This window comes from Uloborus diversus, chromosome 6 (assembly GCF_026930045.1).
Source record: "Uloborus diversus isolate 005 chromosome 6, Udiv.v.3.1, whole genome shotgun sequence".
NCBI lineage: Eukaryota > Metazoa > Arthropoda > Arachnida > Araneae > Uloboridae > Uloborus > Uloborus diversus.
Window position 1 is genome coordinate 25374423 of NC_072736.1, and position 19528 is coordinate 25393950.

A 19528-nucleotide genomic window follows, 5' to 3' on the forward strand; every position below is an offset into this window, starting at 1 on the left:
GTATTTTATTTAGGTTTAGATGTGTAAAGCAATAAAAGTTTATTTTGCAACTTTTTCTCGGTAACTGAAGTCCTAAGACATCTGTTTCCCATTCCAAAAGTCACAGGTTCAATTCCAGCATGGCACAACGCTGAATAGTCACATTTTATTTAATAAAAACATAAAATACGTTGATCTGACGTCATAAAATTTGCAAAATTGATCTTCAAAAACTTTAAAAAATCTCCGAATACCGCCCTATAAAACATTTTGAAAGTAAAAATAAAACAAAAAATGATTTTGAACTTGTAGAATAAAAGTTATATCAGACGGGGAAAAAAGGGGGGGGGGGAGAAAGAAAGAAATAAAGAAAAGAAAGAATAATAATAATTAAGAAATTAAATGAGAAAACTATATACAAAATTAGTTGATGTCTTTTAGACCCGTTCATTCATGAACTACCCATCTCTAGCAGTATGTGTGTTCCTCATTAAAATCCAGATTTCGTCAGATCTCCAATTTTGGTGAAGAAATATCTTGGTTCTTTTTTTTTTTTTTTAATTCTTCTCTCTTCTTTTCTTTTTTTAAATCGAGGGAAGAACACGTACTGTAATTAAGTTTATCTTTTCGAAAATATATCTACTTGTAAATTTGGAGTAATTTAACTACATCTATTTCACCTTCCGTAAGTATAGAACAATTAAACAGAATTAATAGAATAATATCGTTAATACGGATATCGCATAAAATAACTGCACACATGCAACTTAAGGTGACTAGGTTTTGAAATTCAGGATTCGGAACGCTTGATGCATAATCTTTTTTGATAAAATTGCAAATTATGTTTTTTTTTTTTTTTTTTTTTTTGCCGTTCTCAACTATTATGAATTTAAAATGCTCGTCCGTTGTACCCTTGTATAGCAAGATTTCCTTTTTGAAACTAAGTTTAAAGTTTCGAATATATGAGACAAACAATCAATAATTATTATGTATGAAGTCGTAGCCATTTTTTTCCCTTTTGAGTTACTTATTATGAATTACTGAAATGAAAAATTAAATACTACCGATTATTCACAGTATTCTCTCATTCATAATGTTTTTTTTTTTTAAATTCCAACTAAAATAATTTGTTTTTCCCTCCCTAGAATTAATGACGACAAATACATCACAGTCATTAACTCCTCAAATACGGCATCTTGCACAATTCAATGATGCTTCAGTTGAAAGTTCTGGAGAAAAGATAAGTAAGTATTTTGTTTTTTAATTTTAGCAGTAGCACTTGAACACAGAAGAAATTCATTTAGTAACGTGAGCAAATAGCTATGGGCGACCATATGAAAAATTTTAAGAGGGGGAGGGGATGCTCAAATATTTTCCCCATGGAAACCAATTTCAGTACAAATTAGTTATTAAAATTTGACATTTTTAGTAACTTATTCATAAAGGGCTAAAGAAAAAATGTTTTTACATTTTTGCAACGAAAAAGGTTCTCATTTCTAAGGGGGGGGGGCTTAGCTTGCCCCCCTAGAAATTAGGCACTCCCACCCCCTCATATGGCGCCCATGCAAATTAGCTTGCTCAACACAAACGCATGAAGAGAAGTAGATCAGAATGTACTGTCTGACCACGGATTGAATGGAAAGACAAACATCCGTTTTACAGCCGGAAATGGACAAATTTATTATTTTTTAGCGATGCCAGCTTTTGCAGAAGCAGAGTCTTATTCAAATAAGCGGAATACCGGCATCAAATTTTTACTTTCCCTCCTCATTCAGATACATTCGTCTTATATGGACGTTTGAAAATTCAATACAATCCGTGGTTGGACAGTAAAGTGTAATACCATCACTCCACTAATTGCAATGGCACAACGGATTGTCACATGACAATCAAACGAAAACTTGTTTCATGTTGGCGGTCGGGAAGCAACCCCGTGCTTTCTCTATGAGATGTCTGCGCTAATATTATGTCCACCACACTTAATTCTTTCCTACTTTACTCCAACAGATGTCCGTCTCCTGTGGGACTTCCTCCAGCAGCTCCTGAACGATTCTCAGCAGAGATACAACTGCTGCATCATCTGGAAGGATAAAGCACGAGGCATCTTCAAAATCACCGACCCCCACCGTCTCGCCTCTCTCTGGGGAAAGCAGAAAAACCACCTGAACATGAACTTCGACAAGATGTCCCGAGCCCTGCGCTACTACTACCGGGTTCGAATTTTGCAGAAAGAACCAGGGGAAAGACACTGTTATAGGTATTCGTTCTTAACCTCCGATTGGACGCATTGGAGTACTCTATTTTGGTTTTTTCCCGTAATTATAACAATCACATTCAGATTTTTGAAACTGAAAACCCTTCCCTTTTGAGTCTATGTAATGTAAATGAAGCAACGAACCGTTTACCGAAAACGAATAGCACTCCAAAAACGAACACCATCTCTTATAAAAATACAGGGCGATTAAAAAAGATAGACACAATTTCAAATTTTTATATTTCCTGCACCGTACGTTTATTTGAATTCTGTCAGGTATATTTGAAAGAGGATGCTGTAAAGTTCTGAATACTAACCACTCGAGGGCTCTAGAGCCGTGCAGCCTCGCGTCAGATATTGAATTGTTAACTAGCATCAGATGTAAGCGACATGGCTTGTACTTAGCACTTCAGTTCTGGCCCCGAGGTCTCCTGATCTCTCACCCTGCGATTTTTTCTTGTGGGGGTTCGTAAAAGATGCTCTTTACGTACTTACCAAAATTTTGAATGGCCTATGAAAAAGTGTTATGGTGGAGGTGAACTCAGTGACGCAAAATATTCGACATTGAGTGTGAGAATTGGGCTACGGTCCAAGCGCGGATCCAAAGGGGGGGGGGGCAATGGAGGCAATTGCCCCTCCCTGGGAAAATCAGGGGCGCCAGTAGGAAGGGGGCGCCGAAAGCGCTTTCGGCTACTACTACTTTCAGCTACGTAGACCCTAAACACTCTGAAAGATTTACTAAAAAATTTTGTCGATAAGAAACATTGTTCACAAAAGCACAACCAAAAAAAAAACTGTGGTTAACTCCCTCTCTCCCCCCACCCCATATTCATGCATAGAAATTAGTAAATAATTTGAAAAAAAAAAGTAGTAATGTGTGACGCAAATGTAGATTTGTGTACGAATAGTTAATTACGAAAAAGAAAGAACGGAAAGATAGTTGGAAAATTTATTTGTCTTATCCACCAATTCTCCACCTGTGTGGAGCGGGGCGCTTTCATGCCCCTCTAGGGGGCGCAATATCCGCATCTTATGAGCTTTCTTTCTAAATTTAGTAGGAAATTTTTGGAATTGGGTACGAAAGGAAGAAAGACATTTGGAAAATTTATTTGGTTCATTCACCAGTCATCAATGTGTAGGGAGTAGGGCACGTCCCCTAGAAGCGCAATATCCAAAACTAGTGAGTTTTCCTTCCAAATATAGGGGGGGTTAGAATTAGGTGGAAACGAAAGATAATTAGAAAATTTATTTGTCTCATTTACCAGTTTTAAACCAATATCAAGTAGGGCGCTTTCACGCCCCTCTTAAGGGCGCAATTTTCGCAACTTATACTTTTCCCTCTGAATTCGGTTTGAAATTGAGTACATCAGAAAGACATTCAGAAAAGTTATTTAGTGCGGAAGTGGATCTGTGCGGAGTGGGGCGCATTCCCCTAGGGGCGCAATATTCGCAACTAATGAGTTTTCCTTTGAAATTTAGGGTGGAAGTTTTGGAGTTAGGTACATAAGAAAGAAAGATACTTGGAAAATTTATTTGTTTCATTCCTCGGTTCTCAACCTGTGGGAAGTGGACCGCTTCCGCGCCCCTCTAGAGGCGCAATATTCGCAACTTATAAGTATTCGCTCTACATTTAGAAAGAAAGTTTTGGAATTAGGTTCAAAATAAAGAAAGACATTTGGAAAATTTATTTGGTTCATTCATCGGTTCTCAGCCCCCCCCCCCCCCTCCCAGGGTGGCGCAATATATGCAACTTATGAGTTTCCCTATACATTTACTGAGAAAGTTTTGGAATCGGGTACAAAAGAAAGAGAGACACTTGGAAAATTTATTTGATTCATTTACAGATTTTCAACCTGTGGGGGCGCGGGTGGTTTCAACCCGCGCCGCCTAGGGGGCGCAATATCTGCATCTTATGAGTATCCCTCTAAATTTAGGGGAACTTTTGGAACTGAGTGCAAAAGAAAGACATTTTCAAAATTTTTTACTTCATTCACCGTTTTTCAACCAGTGAAGAGTGGGGCGGCTCTACGTCTCCCGAAGAGCGCAATATCATGAGAATTGCCCATTCTCAACAGCGGATACAGAAATTTTTCAAATGAGGAGCTATTGATTTTAATCATTTAACCTTTTACTACGTATCCTGGTTATACATGTTGATAACAAATGTTTAGGTTTTCAATTCTGAAACATTTCCACATGAGAACTCTGACCCCCCACCCCCTTTCCCATACTGTTATCGAAGATCATCAAAAATTGCGTTTTTTAACATTCAGTAATAAAAAAACTGCGGGGTAGGTCTTCCTTTATCCTCCTAACATCATTGAAGATCGTCAAAAATTGCATTTTTGGGACTTTAATTTCGAAACATTTCCGGGAGAGAGTTTCAGAATTCCATTTTTTCGTCTATTGTTAAACCTGGCTTGCGATTTTTTCAATTTATGATTTTAGTTTTTAAAAATTTCCGGGAGGAGGGCCGAACCTCTCCCCTCTCTGTCATCACCAAAGATCGTCATAAATTGTGTTTTTGGAACTTCAATTTCGAAAAATGTTAGGGAGAAAGTTCCAGATCCAAACCCTTCCACTAACGCCTAACGTCATCAAAGAGATACTGCAATAACGTCTTTAGAATTTCAATTTCCAAGGGAGAGCCTTTCAACTTCTCGTAGCGAAGCATCATCGAAGATCGTCTGAAATTGCGCTCATGAAACTCAAAAAAATACACATGAACCTCATTCCTTCCTTCAACATTACGAAAGATAGTTTACAATAGCGTTTTTATGACTTAAGTTTAAAAAAAACTATCTGGAAGTGAAGTAAGGCCGTCGAACATCTTATTTCTCTAATATCATCAATATATATTTGTCTTGATATATATTGATGATATGAGTCGTCTTCTTATGTGACGCAACCAGAGGGGCAGTCTACAGGGCCCGTACCTACCCCAGAATACTGAGTTATTTATTTATTTATTTATTTTTCAGAAGTATTCTTTCTTACGGAAAAGAAAAAAAATGAACACGTCTTAGAGAAAGAAAAGTTTCTTTAACAAGGAAAAGAAATGTTATTAAAAAACCTTAATTATTTTAAAAAGAAATCTGTAAGTTAAAAACCTTTAACAGTGCTGATTCTTGGTCAGCTAATTTGTTCCGCCTCTTTTCTGAAACTAAGAATGCTGTGCGCGAAGCCCACCCCCCCCCCCCCCCACCACCGAAAATCATTACAGGTGGTTTCAAATTTTGTTTCCTGGTCTTTAATTTTGTAGAGATTATTCAGGAGGAGGAATCTCCGAACACTCCGCCAACTAACAACACCGAAGATCGTCTGTAGCGATTTTGAATCTTCAATTTCGAAAAATTACCAGGACCTTAACCTTATCAAATATAGCCGTTAACCGAATTTTTAAGAGTTCAATTTCTAAAAATTCCTTGGGAGGGGCCATCGAAGTCCGTCCCTCTAATATCCACAAACAATGTCGAAAATTGTTTTTTTAAAGCTACAATTTCGCTAGTTTTATGGGGATGAACCTCTGAATTTTTCCCACTAACATCATTGAAGAATGTTTAAAACCTTTGTTTTAAGGAGGACTTCAATTACGAAAACTTCCAGGGGAGAGTCACTCCGGAATTCCCCTCTCCTTAATGTCTTCAGATTGTTAAAAGTTTCGTTTTTGTAGCTTCAATTTTGAAACATTGGTAGCTGAGTTATTTCTGAAACTGCCGAATCGGTTAATTTTAATTTTTTCTATTTCGTATGTTTCTAATTTCTGAATTATAATTTAATTCTATCATGCTTCATCAATAAAATTCTCAGATACATGGTGGTAGTTTTCTTTCTAATTGATCTTCCATTATTTCTTTAAACTTATCGAATTCTGTAATCTTTGTACCATTTTAATCCATACATGATAAAAAATAAAAATGGTTTACAACTGACTTGCGAAATCTTGCCAAGGGTTCTTTCCTTGCACATTACTAAAACTATAACCCTAAACTATAATCTCACTATTTTGGCGATGAAAATTCTCAGCTTTAAACATTTTTCATTTCGTTCTACGCTAATATATTCAAGAAAATATTTTGCAAACTGTCCTTTCCAACTAAATGCTGCAGTAAAATTAAGCTAGTTAAATTAATTATTTTTAAACTAGGCGGAGATGAAAGCCCTAATTCTTTTGCTAATGTTATCAAATCCTTCTTTCGAGCTTAACCCCAAGCCCCATTAAAAAAAACCCCATACTCTTACAAATCCATACAAAACAATAAAAACAAATTTACCTAGTATCACGTTATCTTCTTTCAAAAAAAAAAAAAAAAAAATGTATCGAACAAACGAGAATTTCTTGCTAATGCGAAGTTTGTTAATCCAGAGTTTTCTTGTGTTTACGCTTTCGCCATTTACGACAATCATCTCACTTTTTAGAGGGAAATAATGAAAACTAACAATATTTTAAGAAGCTCGAGAATACCAACCATTAAGGGACGAAACAATTCCTGTTGCAGAAAGCAATCTAAGACACATCGAATGCGTTAATAAATGCTCATAACAAACTGCCTATGTTTACCAACAGACACACGTGGAACGCCTTTTTCTTTAATTTTATAATTCTCTGCAAGGTTGCGTATTCGAGCGCTGGAGTTGCGAATTGCTACAAATTTTGTTGCCTTGCATTAGTAATGTTAATAGTAATCCTAATGAAAATTTTGAATCAAGGCTTCTCTGGAGCAAGCATGAAATGCTCTCATCAATGAAAATAATCAATAATGGAGCTAAATAAGAGACATATTACGATCTTTACCACTAGTAACTTGTATGTTTTGAAACATAAATTAGTTTAGGAAACCTTTAATATTCAAATGGTTTCAATTAAATTAGCACACAAATGAATCCTAGAGAGGAACAAGGATTTATTTTTAGTGCCAACTGCTTAAAGTTTTAGGCACGTATAAGTATTGGTTTATTTCCTTTTAGTACGGAGCATTTATGTGAAGAAATAAGGTGAAGTTTCGTGATGGTAACATTATTCTAATTGTGAAATACATTTACATTAAAAAGAATAAAATAACAGATTTTTTTAAAAAATACTAAGCACTTTTTATAATGCACTCAAAAGGACAAATTAACTTTTCTGAGTTAGAAAGGACATTTTAAGTATTCCTGTAGTTTTCAATTATTCTAAGAAAATGACCCCCCGCAAATGAAGAAAAGTGCGGCTCAAGTCACGGTGAGAATTTCTTATGACTATCTAGCTTTCATAAATTTCTGTGTTTGAAACATGCATATTTTTCTGGAAAAGTTTTGTTTGAAATGACTCGAGTCGCACTTTCGCAAGTCACGTAGAGAATTTCTTATGACTATCTAGCTTTCATAAATTTCTGTGTTTGAAACATGCATATTTTTCTGGAAAAGTTTGGTTTGAAATGACTCGAGTCGCACTTTTGCAAGTCACGTAGAGAATTTCTTATGACTATCTAGCTTTCATAAATTTCTGTCTTGAAACATGCATATTTTTCTGGAAAAGTTTGGTTTGAAATCACTCGAGTCGCACTTTTCTTCGTTGGCGGGGTCATTTTGTTGGAATAATTGAAAACTACAAGAATACTTAAAATGTCCTTTCTGACTCAGAAAAGTTATTTTGTCCTTTTGAGTGCCTTATAAAAAGAGCTTTGTATTTTTTAAAAAATTCTGTTATTTCACTATTGCTACTGACAGTAGAGTTCACTCTGGATTTAGTAAAACTCTTTTTATAATAAAATTAATTATGCAAACATAAAATCAGCTTTGTACTATTACACTGTAATGAAGAATAAAAAACAAATGAAAATCTTAGAACTTCAATAATCTATAACGGATATAATTTACAACATAAAAACAGGTAAGAAATTTTGTTTTCTTTTTTAAGCCATCATTGGCTCGTTCTATCTCGCAAATTGCATTTTTGCAATGAAAGAAATATTTATAAAAGAAATTATGATCACTAAATTTTTGTCATCACTTCAATAATTTTAATAGAATGCTAGCTTCACGAAAATTTGTAAGAATCAAGCTAAAAATGTGTTTTAATTGATTGGGAGAGATGAAACTTATGTCGCCAAGGAACGTAAACAAAAAGAAAATATTTCACTCACAACTGGCATTTTTTTCAATATTACTTTCTGTCTCGCAAAATATTCATTTGATTACTTTATGTGCAGATAGTGGCGCATGATTTACATAATTCCCATGCATATTTTCATATTTATGCAGAACGCATTTCATATTCAATTATACATTTTTTATAGAATACTTTATTGTGATTGCGATTGCGTTACTAAGTACGTGAATGTTTCTAAGCTAGTGGACGGGAAAAATTTAAAGTATGTCGTTCTTGTCTAAATATGAGTCTATGATATTGTTAAATTAAAATTTTTCATTTATGTTTACTTCGTTATGATATTGATAATTCAGATATTATTTTTCGAACCTAATAAGATTCTTTAAAATTCATGCGGATATGATACAATGTATTGAAAATTTTGGTTACTGTAATCTTGTTATTCCTTACATTCTTTTGTATATATTTGCTCAATTTAAAGAAAAAAAGTGCGTTAACTAGGAAAATAAACTTTTGATTTCTTCTTTGATCAATGTTAATATGTTTGGTGAACTACTGTTCTCAAAATAATAGCTTTAGTATGTTAAGAGACATAAATTAAAGCGATTTTCATCGGGAAATTTCCTCTGAGTCAGCCTTTTTCGGTCACGTGACGAAATCAGTGATTGGGCTTTCTATAAACTAGCTGGTGCTAAAACCCGGTTCACTCCCGGGAATAAACTCGAGTTTTCCCTTTATTTGCAACACTACCTACACGTGACAGCTCATACATTTAATTAAAGTAATTCAAATAAACTGTAGGAGGCGCTGCAATCTCAGGCTCATATGGCTGCTGATAAAGGTAAAACAAAGACTCACCCACTTAAGCTGTCCAACGAGACATTTGCTTTATCCGAGCTAAGTTGAAATGTTTTACCTTTTCGGCTAATTTCTAAAATCACCACAAGATGACCATTCAAGCTCCAGATCAGCATATAGTTTAACAAAGTAATGCAAAAATTTTAATGCAAAAGAAATCACAAAGGTATGTGTGATACCTGAAGCAAAAAAAAACTTTATTTATAACCTTTTAAAATTACTACTTTTTAATGGAATGTATGAACAGTCACGTGCGTTACAAAATGCCTGTTTTTTCGTTGAATCTCCCAGAAGGTTCTTGGACTTTCAATGCGAATACAAAAAATTAAAATATTTCCCGTTTTAGATTCCTGAGGCATCCGAATGAGCTTCGCCATTGTAAGCAAAGGTCTCTACTCACAAGAGATTTGGAAAACGGACATTTAAATGGACACCAGACAGACATTGAGGCAGCTTTGGACATGAGTATAAAAGAAGAAGGGTCTTCGCCCGGTGACGTGGATTAATTCCTTTTTATTCCACAACTCTGGATTTGACGCAGCACAACGAAATGCAATATAACCATTCGATCTTGATATTTTCCGAATTGTTTTTATTGCCAAAGGTTTGTAACGAAACCGTTTTCCCCAGAGAGATTTACCTCGAGAACTGCTAATGATGCAGCCATGTAATTGGCCATATGTATTTTCATTTTTTTTTAAAATCATGTTTGGTTCTATGCGTCAGCTCTTTGAATATTCACTGATGTTTTAAACATAACTATGTGTGCCAATCCTAAGCTAATGAAAACGATTCAATTTGAATAATGAAGACAGAGTACAATGGGATGGTTTCCTTCAGTCAAAAGTACTACTTTTAGTCACTGAAATTGATAGAATAAGTAAGAAAAATAACATGGACCCAGAAAATACTTTCATTTTCCCAACAGTTTTTTTTTTTTTTAATTTTTTAAATGTCTGATTTTGAAAACAAGGCGTGGTCTTTATGACGTCACAAATGATGCATTTTGGCGCATCTTTCTACCACGGTTCCACGTTATGATAATCAACAAGCGAGTCAAAATTGCGCTCTACGCTTGCTATCAACCATATCGTTGCCAATACACGTGAGTAAAGATGCGAATTAAATATTTTGCTCTGTGGTTGGCAACACAGAATAGCATTTCATCATTTGTGATGTCAAAGGACAGAAGCGTAAACAATGAAAACGAACAGATTTCAGTAATTTTTTTAAGATATTAAACTTAAACAAATTATTTAAAAAATGAACAGATCCTATGTTTTTAAGCATGCTCTTTCAGAAAAAAAATACTTTAAAAATTTTGGAAACGACCCCATTGCAAATGACTCTTTAAAAGGTTTGAAAAATGAAGTAAAAAAAATTAAATCGAAAAATGACAGGACATTCACACTTCTCATGAAGATTTGTCACCATTTTACTAGCACACACTAATCAGTTTTCGCGTGCAATCATTTATAAAATATTCTATTGTTTTCATGACTTTGGAACTCCAGTTACTATTAAAAATAGGTGCAGTTTCTATTCGCAGTTCTAGAGCTTCAATACTCCACCTTGCGGTAATTTAAGAAATTAGCCAAGAGGTCAAACATTTCAATTTTAGGTGGACCAGGCAGACGTCTCATTGACCCGATCATATCCTACGTAGGGTGGATTAGTCTTGGTTTTGCCCTTTTCAGCCGCCATTAGCCAGAGACTGCAGCGCCGCCCATAATTTGTTTAAATTGCGACCCCCCCCCCCCTTGGAACTGCAAAAAATAAAACAGTCAGAGGGAATAGTATCGTCTGTAATCAAAATTATAAAAAAAAAAAAAAATAATAATTTGAATTTTGACATCTTGAATTCAAATAATGTTTTTCGCATTCACGAGGGTATGTAGGCGTGTGTGTTTGTGTGTGGGGGGTATGTGTGTTTGTGTGAAGGGGGTTTGCGTATGTGTGTGTAGGCATGTGTGTTTGTGTCTGTTTGCTGGCATAAGTGTGGGTAGTTGTGTGTATGAATGTGTGTGTGGGGGGGTATGTGTATGTGTGTGTAGGCATCTGTGTGTGCATGTGATTGTGTATGTGTTTGTGTGTGTGTATGTGTGCGTGTGTGTGTATGTGTGCGTGCGTGTGTGTGTGTGTATGTGCGTGTGTAGTTGTGTATGTATGCGCGTGTAGTTGTGTATGTATGCGCGTGTAGTTGTGTATGTATGCGCGTGTGTGTAGGACATGGATGCAACCTGGAGACGGCTTTCGCTATAGGAGCAGCATCGTGAGGAGTCGGTCGACGGCGATGGTGCGGAGAGTGGCGGTGGGAAAATAAAATGATAGGACGCCAAAAACAGTCAAATGAAAGCAATAAGCAATCGTGATTGCTCAAAAAAAAAAAAAATCTTAAGAGTTTCTTTTTATTTTGTAAATCACAGAAAGTGCACAGAATTCGTAGTCTTTTTATTTCATCAGTGAATACCTCGAGCAAAGATCTGTAACATGGAACTGAACAAATGTCAATATTAAGGTATATTACTACTTTTTGTACCATCGGAAAAGCGGAGGATTTTTTTTTAGCTTTAGTCAATTTTACTCAATATAGTACTTTAATAGATATTTTTTAAAAAATCGCAACAAAATCAAATTTAAAAAAAAATCAATAATTAAGTGGATAAATTTTTTGACTTTTCAAAAAAATAAATTGAAATTGAAAATAACATATGTACGGTAAATTCCGTCAAATCGTTTGAAAATAAAGAGACTTAATCATCGAAAACCCTATTAATTTTCTTGATTAAAATTTGTGGACTTACAAGTAAAACAATAAAATGAATCAAAATTGTTAAATAAAAATGCACTCCCATGTTTTCGCATAGTTTATTTTAATCATTTTTGAAGCAGCCAAATACTACTAGTAAAGATTGAACTCGCCAAGAATACTAGTATTATGAAGGTTTATTTTTCCCTCCTACATTTTCAAATTTAAATATCACACTTCGCAAAACATCAGAGCACTAAAAATCACTTTTCTGAGTCTTGACAGTGTTAATTATATTGCGAGATTAATATTTACTGCTGCAAAACTATTAATAATTTTTTTTAGAAAAATTGGAATGAGGAAGCGGGCTCCGTGTATAAAAATCAATATTACCTTTCAGTTTAGTTTTTTTTTAATGAAGATTATTTTTTCTTGATGATCAAAATTAAGGGGAAAAAACATGTTATGCTTTAAATAAACATGTAAAGATAATCAAAATCAAAGAGTGTTTCTCTGTTGAAAATTAACTTTCATAAATAATGAGAATTTTTAAATTTTAATATTTAGCATAGCTACATAAAAAAAGAGAAATATTTTTCAAATCGAAAAAGTACGACACATTGTGAGTGGAAGTTGAGGGGGGGAGACGAGTTTTTATCTTGTAAGTATAATTTTAAAGTTGGAGGCGCTGGCTAGCACAAAGTTGGGAAAAAACAATTTGTAAACACATTTAAATTAAATAACAAGTTTAACCAAAAATACGTACACATATTGATTCAATTAAATTACAGGTTATACAGCGGAAAAAATTTATCTTACTGAAGGGTTACGCTGATATTATTTTATGAAATACAGAAGTAGAACATGTAACAATATTTAAAAAAATAGAGGCGTTATAGGGCCGGGCCGTTCTATGAAAAAGTCAACCGCTTGTCCCGCACTTGACAATTCATATATTTCATTAAAAAGTAATAACTTGAAAAGGTAATGACGAAGTTTTTTGCTTAAGATTCACATATAACTTTGTAATTTGTTAAGCAGAAAAAACTTGTTCATTAATATTTTTATTTTAATGACTTATATGAGGCGTCACGTGCGAGACAAAATGACCGTTTTCCGTGGAATGGCCCTATAACGTTAACTTTTGAAACCATTCCTCTACGCAGTACTGCTGTTTTGTTGTTTTCCGTACTAACCGTCAATATGTGCAGTGAAGAAACATGTACAGATTCAATAAAATCAACATCATTTTAAAGCTGAAAAGAAAATAAAAGCAGAAAATTCCACAAAAATTACCATCTAATAATAAAAGCTCTTTTTCAGTATTTAGCACTAAATAGAACAAGTTTTAATCCAGTTTTGCATGGAACGTACAATATGAGTAGGAAGAATTTAAGCCCTTTTCTTTCCTTCTTCAAGTTTAGGCATGAGTCTTAATTTTAAGTCTTAGCAATAATGAGAAAGCATCAACTGATAGCTTCACATTTTACGAATTTTCCATCAATACAATTCAGTTATGAACTATCAAACATGATTCAAAAAAATAAATTATTAAAAAAAAAAGATGGAATTATCATAGTTTATATTCCTTAAAACAACTATAGAAGAAACATTTGGTTTCAACGAATAAATAATGGGCAATTTAAATGCTGACTAACCATAAAATATTCTTAAATGTTTTTAACAAGTATTTGCACAATCATGTGAAATTTAAACACTCTAATGCAAAAGAAACCAATGGGCCATTCCACGGAAAACGGTCATTTTGTCTCGCACGTGACGCCTCATATATTTCATTAAAAATAATACTTTAAACTATTAATGAACAAATTTTTTCTGCCAAACAAATCACAAACTTATGCGTAACTTCTTAATCAAAAAATGTCGTCATTACCTTTTAAAATTGTTACTTTTTAATGAAATATATGAACCGTCACGTGCGGGACAAAGTTTGACTTTTTCGCGGAATGGCCCCATTTTGATTTTATCAAAATCCTTACTTCATTTTTGCGGACTTCGATTTCACACTTTAAGTTTCAAAATCTGCCATGCGCTGAAAATGTCACTACAGGTGAAGTTTTAAAAAGCAATTTTAGACATTTATATAATCTCTGAACTAAAGATGTAGGGATGTTATCAGAAAATTGCTGAAAAGTTGGTGGGTATGCAACACTAGGGTTGAGAAGTTGGTGGGTATCCAACACTAGGGTAACAGCACCAGTAACGACATAATGAAAACATCACTCTCAAATTTACTCAATTTTCTGAGCTTTTTAATATATATTTAGACTTTTTATACTATTTTTCTCTCACGCAACTACGTCTCATCTAACGTTTGACTGCTTCTGGTTCCTCTGAATTAGTTAATTCTATTCTTATTTACTCCATTTTGAAAAAGGTCCGATCCCCAGAAACGGACTGTGAAAATTCTGATATTATTCTGTAACAGATAGGATGAGGAAAAAATTAGTAATGGACAAAATTCCCCCTTTCTCTTCAAAATGTGCAAAACTTCTTTGTTTTTAGATCTAAAACTTATTCAATGCAAACGAACATGAAACACTGGCAGACCTCGTGGTGGCTGTTCATCGGGGCGCCGACTTACAAAAATTATTGGGGGGGGGGGGCAGACATCCTTGGGGGTTTAGGGGGTTATCATATCCCACGGAGGTCCCCCCCCCCAATAAAAGTCAGATTTTTGTACCTGAAAGTGCCATATTTTCTGGTGTGTATAATTTAAACCAACAGCATATGGCATGGTGTTTTCGAAGTAAAACAATCTAAAAATTGGTATACAAATTTTCTGGTTCAACTAGATCATGTCACTTGTCTTAATAACGGGCATTTTTTTTAAATCTATTTTATGGGGAGCCGTGCAGTGCCGTAGCTAGGCATTGAGAAAGGTAGGGCACTTGACTTGCATGGAAGAGCACTCCCAGAGACACAGACTTCAAATAAAATAATGTTGACAGGGGGGGGGGGGGCATACCGGGGGGTCTTGCCGCGGGAAATTTTCTAAATTTGAGATGAAAAATAGTGTAATCAACATTAGAGCCCCGAAAACTCGAAAAGCCTGACACACATTTAATGGCTTTGAAAAAAGGAAAAAATAAATACAAACACGCACAGTATTTTCGTAAAAAATATTTAATTTACGCATGTTTTTAAGACCAGTTGTTTTTTCATTAGAGATATCGACTAACAATGTGTAAACGCAGTCTCTCAATGTCTAGCTCATTCTTGAAAAACTTAGTTGATTTTTCAAAAATTTTCACCTCTGTTTGAAAAAAGCAAGCACTCTTGTTCAACTGCAATGACATGTATGAGTCCATTTGATGTAAACCAGCCAATAATGCAAGATTGCACCATTTCACAAACTTCAATGTAAAGTGCTTTGTAGTCCTTGGGGATTTTGAAAGTGTGTGGTGAGCTGGCTTCGTTGTTTTCATACCTCTTTGGTGTACATCAATTCCGAGGAAGCGAATGATCATCATTTTGTGAAGGTTTTTCTTTTAAACACAATTCCCAAAAGTATTCAAAACTATTACGCCTCCTATTTAATATACAAATCAAACCCTCATATATTTTTTCCAGATCAGCAACATTTAAATGAGCGTGCCGCAGCGTTGCCCACCGGCGACAGACTTGACTCGCAAGTTTGTTCACTAGGGCCCCGAAAAAAACCTGCTTTTCACCGCATTCCGGATATTTGCGGGGTTTATGTGGAATCTTTCTACTCCGGCTAGCTTCTGGAGTGAAAGCGATGTTTTTACCCAGAATGCATTACGCGAAACAATTTCGTCGACTAGCCGCTAAGGATGCTGGGTAAAAACCACTTTCTCTGGTACAATGGAAAACCTCTTTTTACGTGGAAATGGGGAATTTTTCAATCGTTTTTTTTGTGGAACCAGAGCGGGGATTTACCGGGTCAAAAAGTGTGTTGTGAAAGCGGCTACTGGGACGAAGTCTAAGTGTGCTTACAGCACCGTAACACTATCATTCACACCACTCGTTTTCAGTTAACCTGCTTACTACAGTAATAATTATTTGTTTTAATTCAATACTGAATGTATTTTGTGAGGTAAACTCTTCAAACAAGGAAAATACGAGTAAAAAATAAATTTGTGAGTTTAGAAAGCATAATATAACCAATAATTTTCTTGATTTATTGGAGGGGCTCTGCCTTCTCAAAAATATTTTTGAGGGGACTCCTGCCCCCTCAGGCTCTATGGAGTCGGCACCACTGCTGTTCATAACCTTTCACCACTGCGTTGTAAATACCAACTGGCTCATACAATTCACTCTGACAACACTAGATGGTTGCCTCGTATTCATGGGTCGTCGCAGCAATATTAGTTTTTCCCGCCTAAAATTCTTATTATTTAAATCCAAACTTAAGACTGTCTGTTACTGGTGCCATTTTACCTTCAAAATAAAAAAAGAAAGAAAAAAAGATGACATTTTATTCTTTTGTTGAAGTCAGACCCGCATTAATTGCAAACATTTAAACATTTTCACTTGGTGAATTTTTTGTATATTTTAATTTTCTCGGCTGGAAGCTCTTTAAGTTTTACACTGGTGTAATTCTCTTAGCGTCATATGTTATCAGACAAAATTTCTTACTCAATTGGCCTTTGTTTTGCCATGATACACTCATATATTTCACTATTTTCTATATACTGGGGTACATGAACATTAAATTTATCTGCTCAATATTAAATAAGGTATTACTTTTTACTCAGTGTGATATGATGTGATTGTACGTGTGATATTGTCCGTTTTTTCACGAGAAGGCACTCCTCGCCTAGCCTCCTAGAAGTTCAGCCTCCTCAGAGTTCCATTTTACGCGGAGGTGGGGTGATCGGTAAGCAATGCAGGCACTTCTTAATGAGACAACCAGACAACCTTAACTTGGGCGTGCATTTTAACGTGAAAAAAAAGTCTTAGTCTTCTTTACATCACTTGTCTGTTGCTATTTTCGTTATTCTTGCATTTTAAAAACTGCTGCTTTTACAACAAAATGCTATGATCCGAATATACCTTCTGCCGAAAACAGTGAAATAGATTCATCGGATACCACGTGACGAAGAAGGAGTCAAGTGCCTTCTCGTGAAAAATGGACAATACACATGCAAAGAAAAGTACATACTGTCTGTTCTCGAACTCCGCGAATAGCAGCTGCGAACGGTTCCAATTAAAAAAAGGGTGATGGTTTAAGGATGTTCACTTCCCGATGCATTCAGTTTTTGCTTGCTCGTTACTTCCTTCTTGCTATCACCCCTGTTTTGATAAAATCGGAAGAGACCTGACGCATGCGAAAATTCGAGTAAGGTTTCGCGTTAAAATATCAGACAGTACATATTATTTTTAATTGATCAAATAATCAATATGCTGATAAATTTTATTGAACAGGATAGTAAACATTACAATGGTTATATTTTCAGCGAAAAGAGCTAACATTCATCTCCATTTCTGAACCTATTTTATTTATTTTGAGTAGATGTATCATTTTTTTTACATCTTATAGATACTTTTGTTTCAGCCCCTTGAACTGGTTATTAACACCTAACCCATCAAAAATATTTAATGTTGAGCATGTGCTCGACATTAAAGCAAACTTGAGAGCACTGGACAGAATCAGTTAGCACAACCTCCTTTCTTGATCATAGGGAAAAGTCAAAAGGGGGCAGTTACTCTTTCGAAAGAAAAAAAATGTTCTCCCAAAGAGAAAAATTGCTAAAACAGAAAAAACCAAAAAGAAAACTAAATAACTTAAATCGGAGCAATATTTCAATTTAATTTAGTTTCAAATAAATTTAAAAAGAGGATAATAACAATATTAATTATTTGTCATAACTCTGGACATAGTTTTATGAATGGTCTATATTCAGGGTAAAACAAAATAATAAAACTTGCAAACACTTTACATAGAGCAGCTTAATTATGCGAGTTCAGTGAAATTGAATCTCCGTCAGATCTATTTATATATAAAATATTTGATGGGCCTATATGCCGGATTAGGTTGTGATTAACTACTTATGAATTCATGATAAATGCTTAATAAATGAATTTCTTTACTTTGTTTTATTTTTTAAATAAATATTAGTGTTATGTGTTCAAATCACTTTTTGTGAGATATTTTTGAAAGTGAGACACTTTTATTATGTGTATTTATTATTATTATATTTTTTCATGTGTGAAATCAATTTTATTAATTCACAAATCATTCATTATTTTTAACATATAAAAATGGATGAAAACTATTAGTTTAATAATTAAAGGTAAAAAGATTGGTGATAAAACTAAATTCTTTTTTCTAAAACTGGGCAGTTAATTTTCTGATTCACATTAAAATTTTAAATTTTATCAGAAAGTTGTGAAAATTATTTCTCACTAATTGCCTCTTATTTGTTAGTTTAAATTATATTTCAGTTAATTTTGAAATTGTACTTAGTTTAAACATACTTGTGAGACATTGTTGCATCAAGCAAATAAAAAGATAATGTATTTAAATTTAAGATTTTGGAGACTCTTCCAGAGTTCCCTCACAAAACAAATTTATCTAATTACTGCTTTATTTTTTAAACTAATTCATTTTCTTTCAACTTTATATTACACTAGTAGTAAACAAGTGAAAACCTGAACTTTTATTTTTACTACATTATTATTACTCACACTTTCAAAATAAAAATTTACTGAATCCTAAAATAATTTTATTTTGCTTTTAAATTACTGATTTTTAAGAAGTGTATTCAATATTTTATTGCATCATTTTAGCGATAATATTTTTTACCAAAGTGCCATATTATTCATTTGCAAAAGCAAATGCTGTAGATAGAACATAATTAAAAAATGAAACGAAATCTACAGTATAACATTGATTTAGCGATTGTCAAAGGACAGGAAAAAGTTATCGTTAAATCAAGGAAATCGTTCAATCGAGAAGCATAGACACTCAAACCTGAACTAGTGGAACGTATCATTAAATTGTTATTGTGTTAAATCGAAGTTATAATGTAGTTGAAATGTTAATATGAACTTTTTAAAATACAATCTTTGAAATGCATGCAAGGTTTTTAAAATGGAAATGTTGTGTGTGCATAAATATATACATATACAGTAGAATTGTTGCATTGAGATTGACAATGTTATGCACGAGATTTGTGTGTGTGAAGGGGGGGGGGGGGCAAACTGACAAGGGGTCCGTCTTGGCTCTTGGTGGCCCTGTCTAATCCCATGTTTCAAACATGCGACAGAAAAATGCACACTGCCTGTCTTCCAGTTCAAGCTAGTATTGCATTTTTGCTACATTAAGTTCCTTTTCGCATATTTTTATTAAAATAGTTAATTAAAAATATTCAGCGTTCAATAATACAAGAAGCAATTAAAATAAAATTTCTTATGACATTTAATTCAAATGATATTTGCACCATATTGTATCCTATTTATTGTTAAAGTTACAGTCAATTTTTAAAAAAAAGTACCAAATTACTCTAGTTTTCTTCGATGTGAGTGCTTGCATACCGCCTAATCTCTACATCGTAATTGAATTCTACTGCTATGTATATATAATTACTGTGACCAAAAACATTTTGCT

The 19528-nt window shown here is 34.2% G+C and overlaps 1 protein-coding gene across 1 annotated transcript in view; it reads left to right on the plus strand.

Annotated features, from left to right (window-relative positions):
* Positions 1-14533, plus strand: part of LOC129225178 (ets DNA-binding protein pokkuri-like) — a 111093-nt gene extending 96560 nt beyond the window's left edge. Inside the window, exons 6-8 of the mRNA XM_054859740.1 lie at positions 1125-1223; positions 1987-2236; positions 9529-14533. Of these exons, the coding sequence (XP_054715715.1) occupies positions 1125-1223; positions 1987-2236; positions 9529-9688 (509 nt within the window). The 3' untranslated portion in view covers positions 9689-14533. The remainder of the gene's footprint in view (positions 1-1124; positions 1224-1986; positions 2237-9528) is intronic.
* Positions 14534-19528: the final 4995 nt, after the last annotated feature.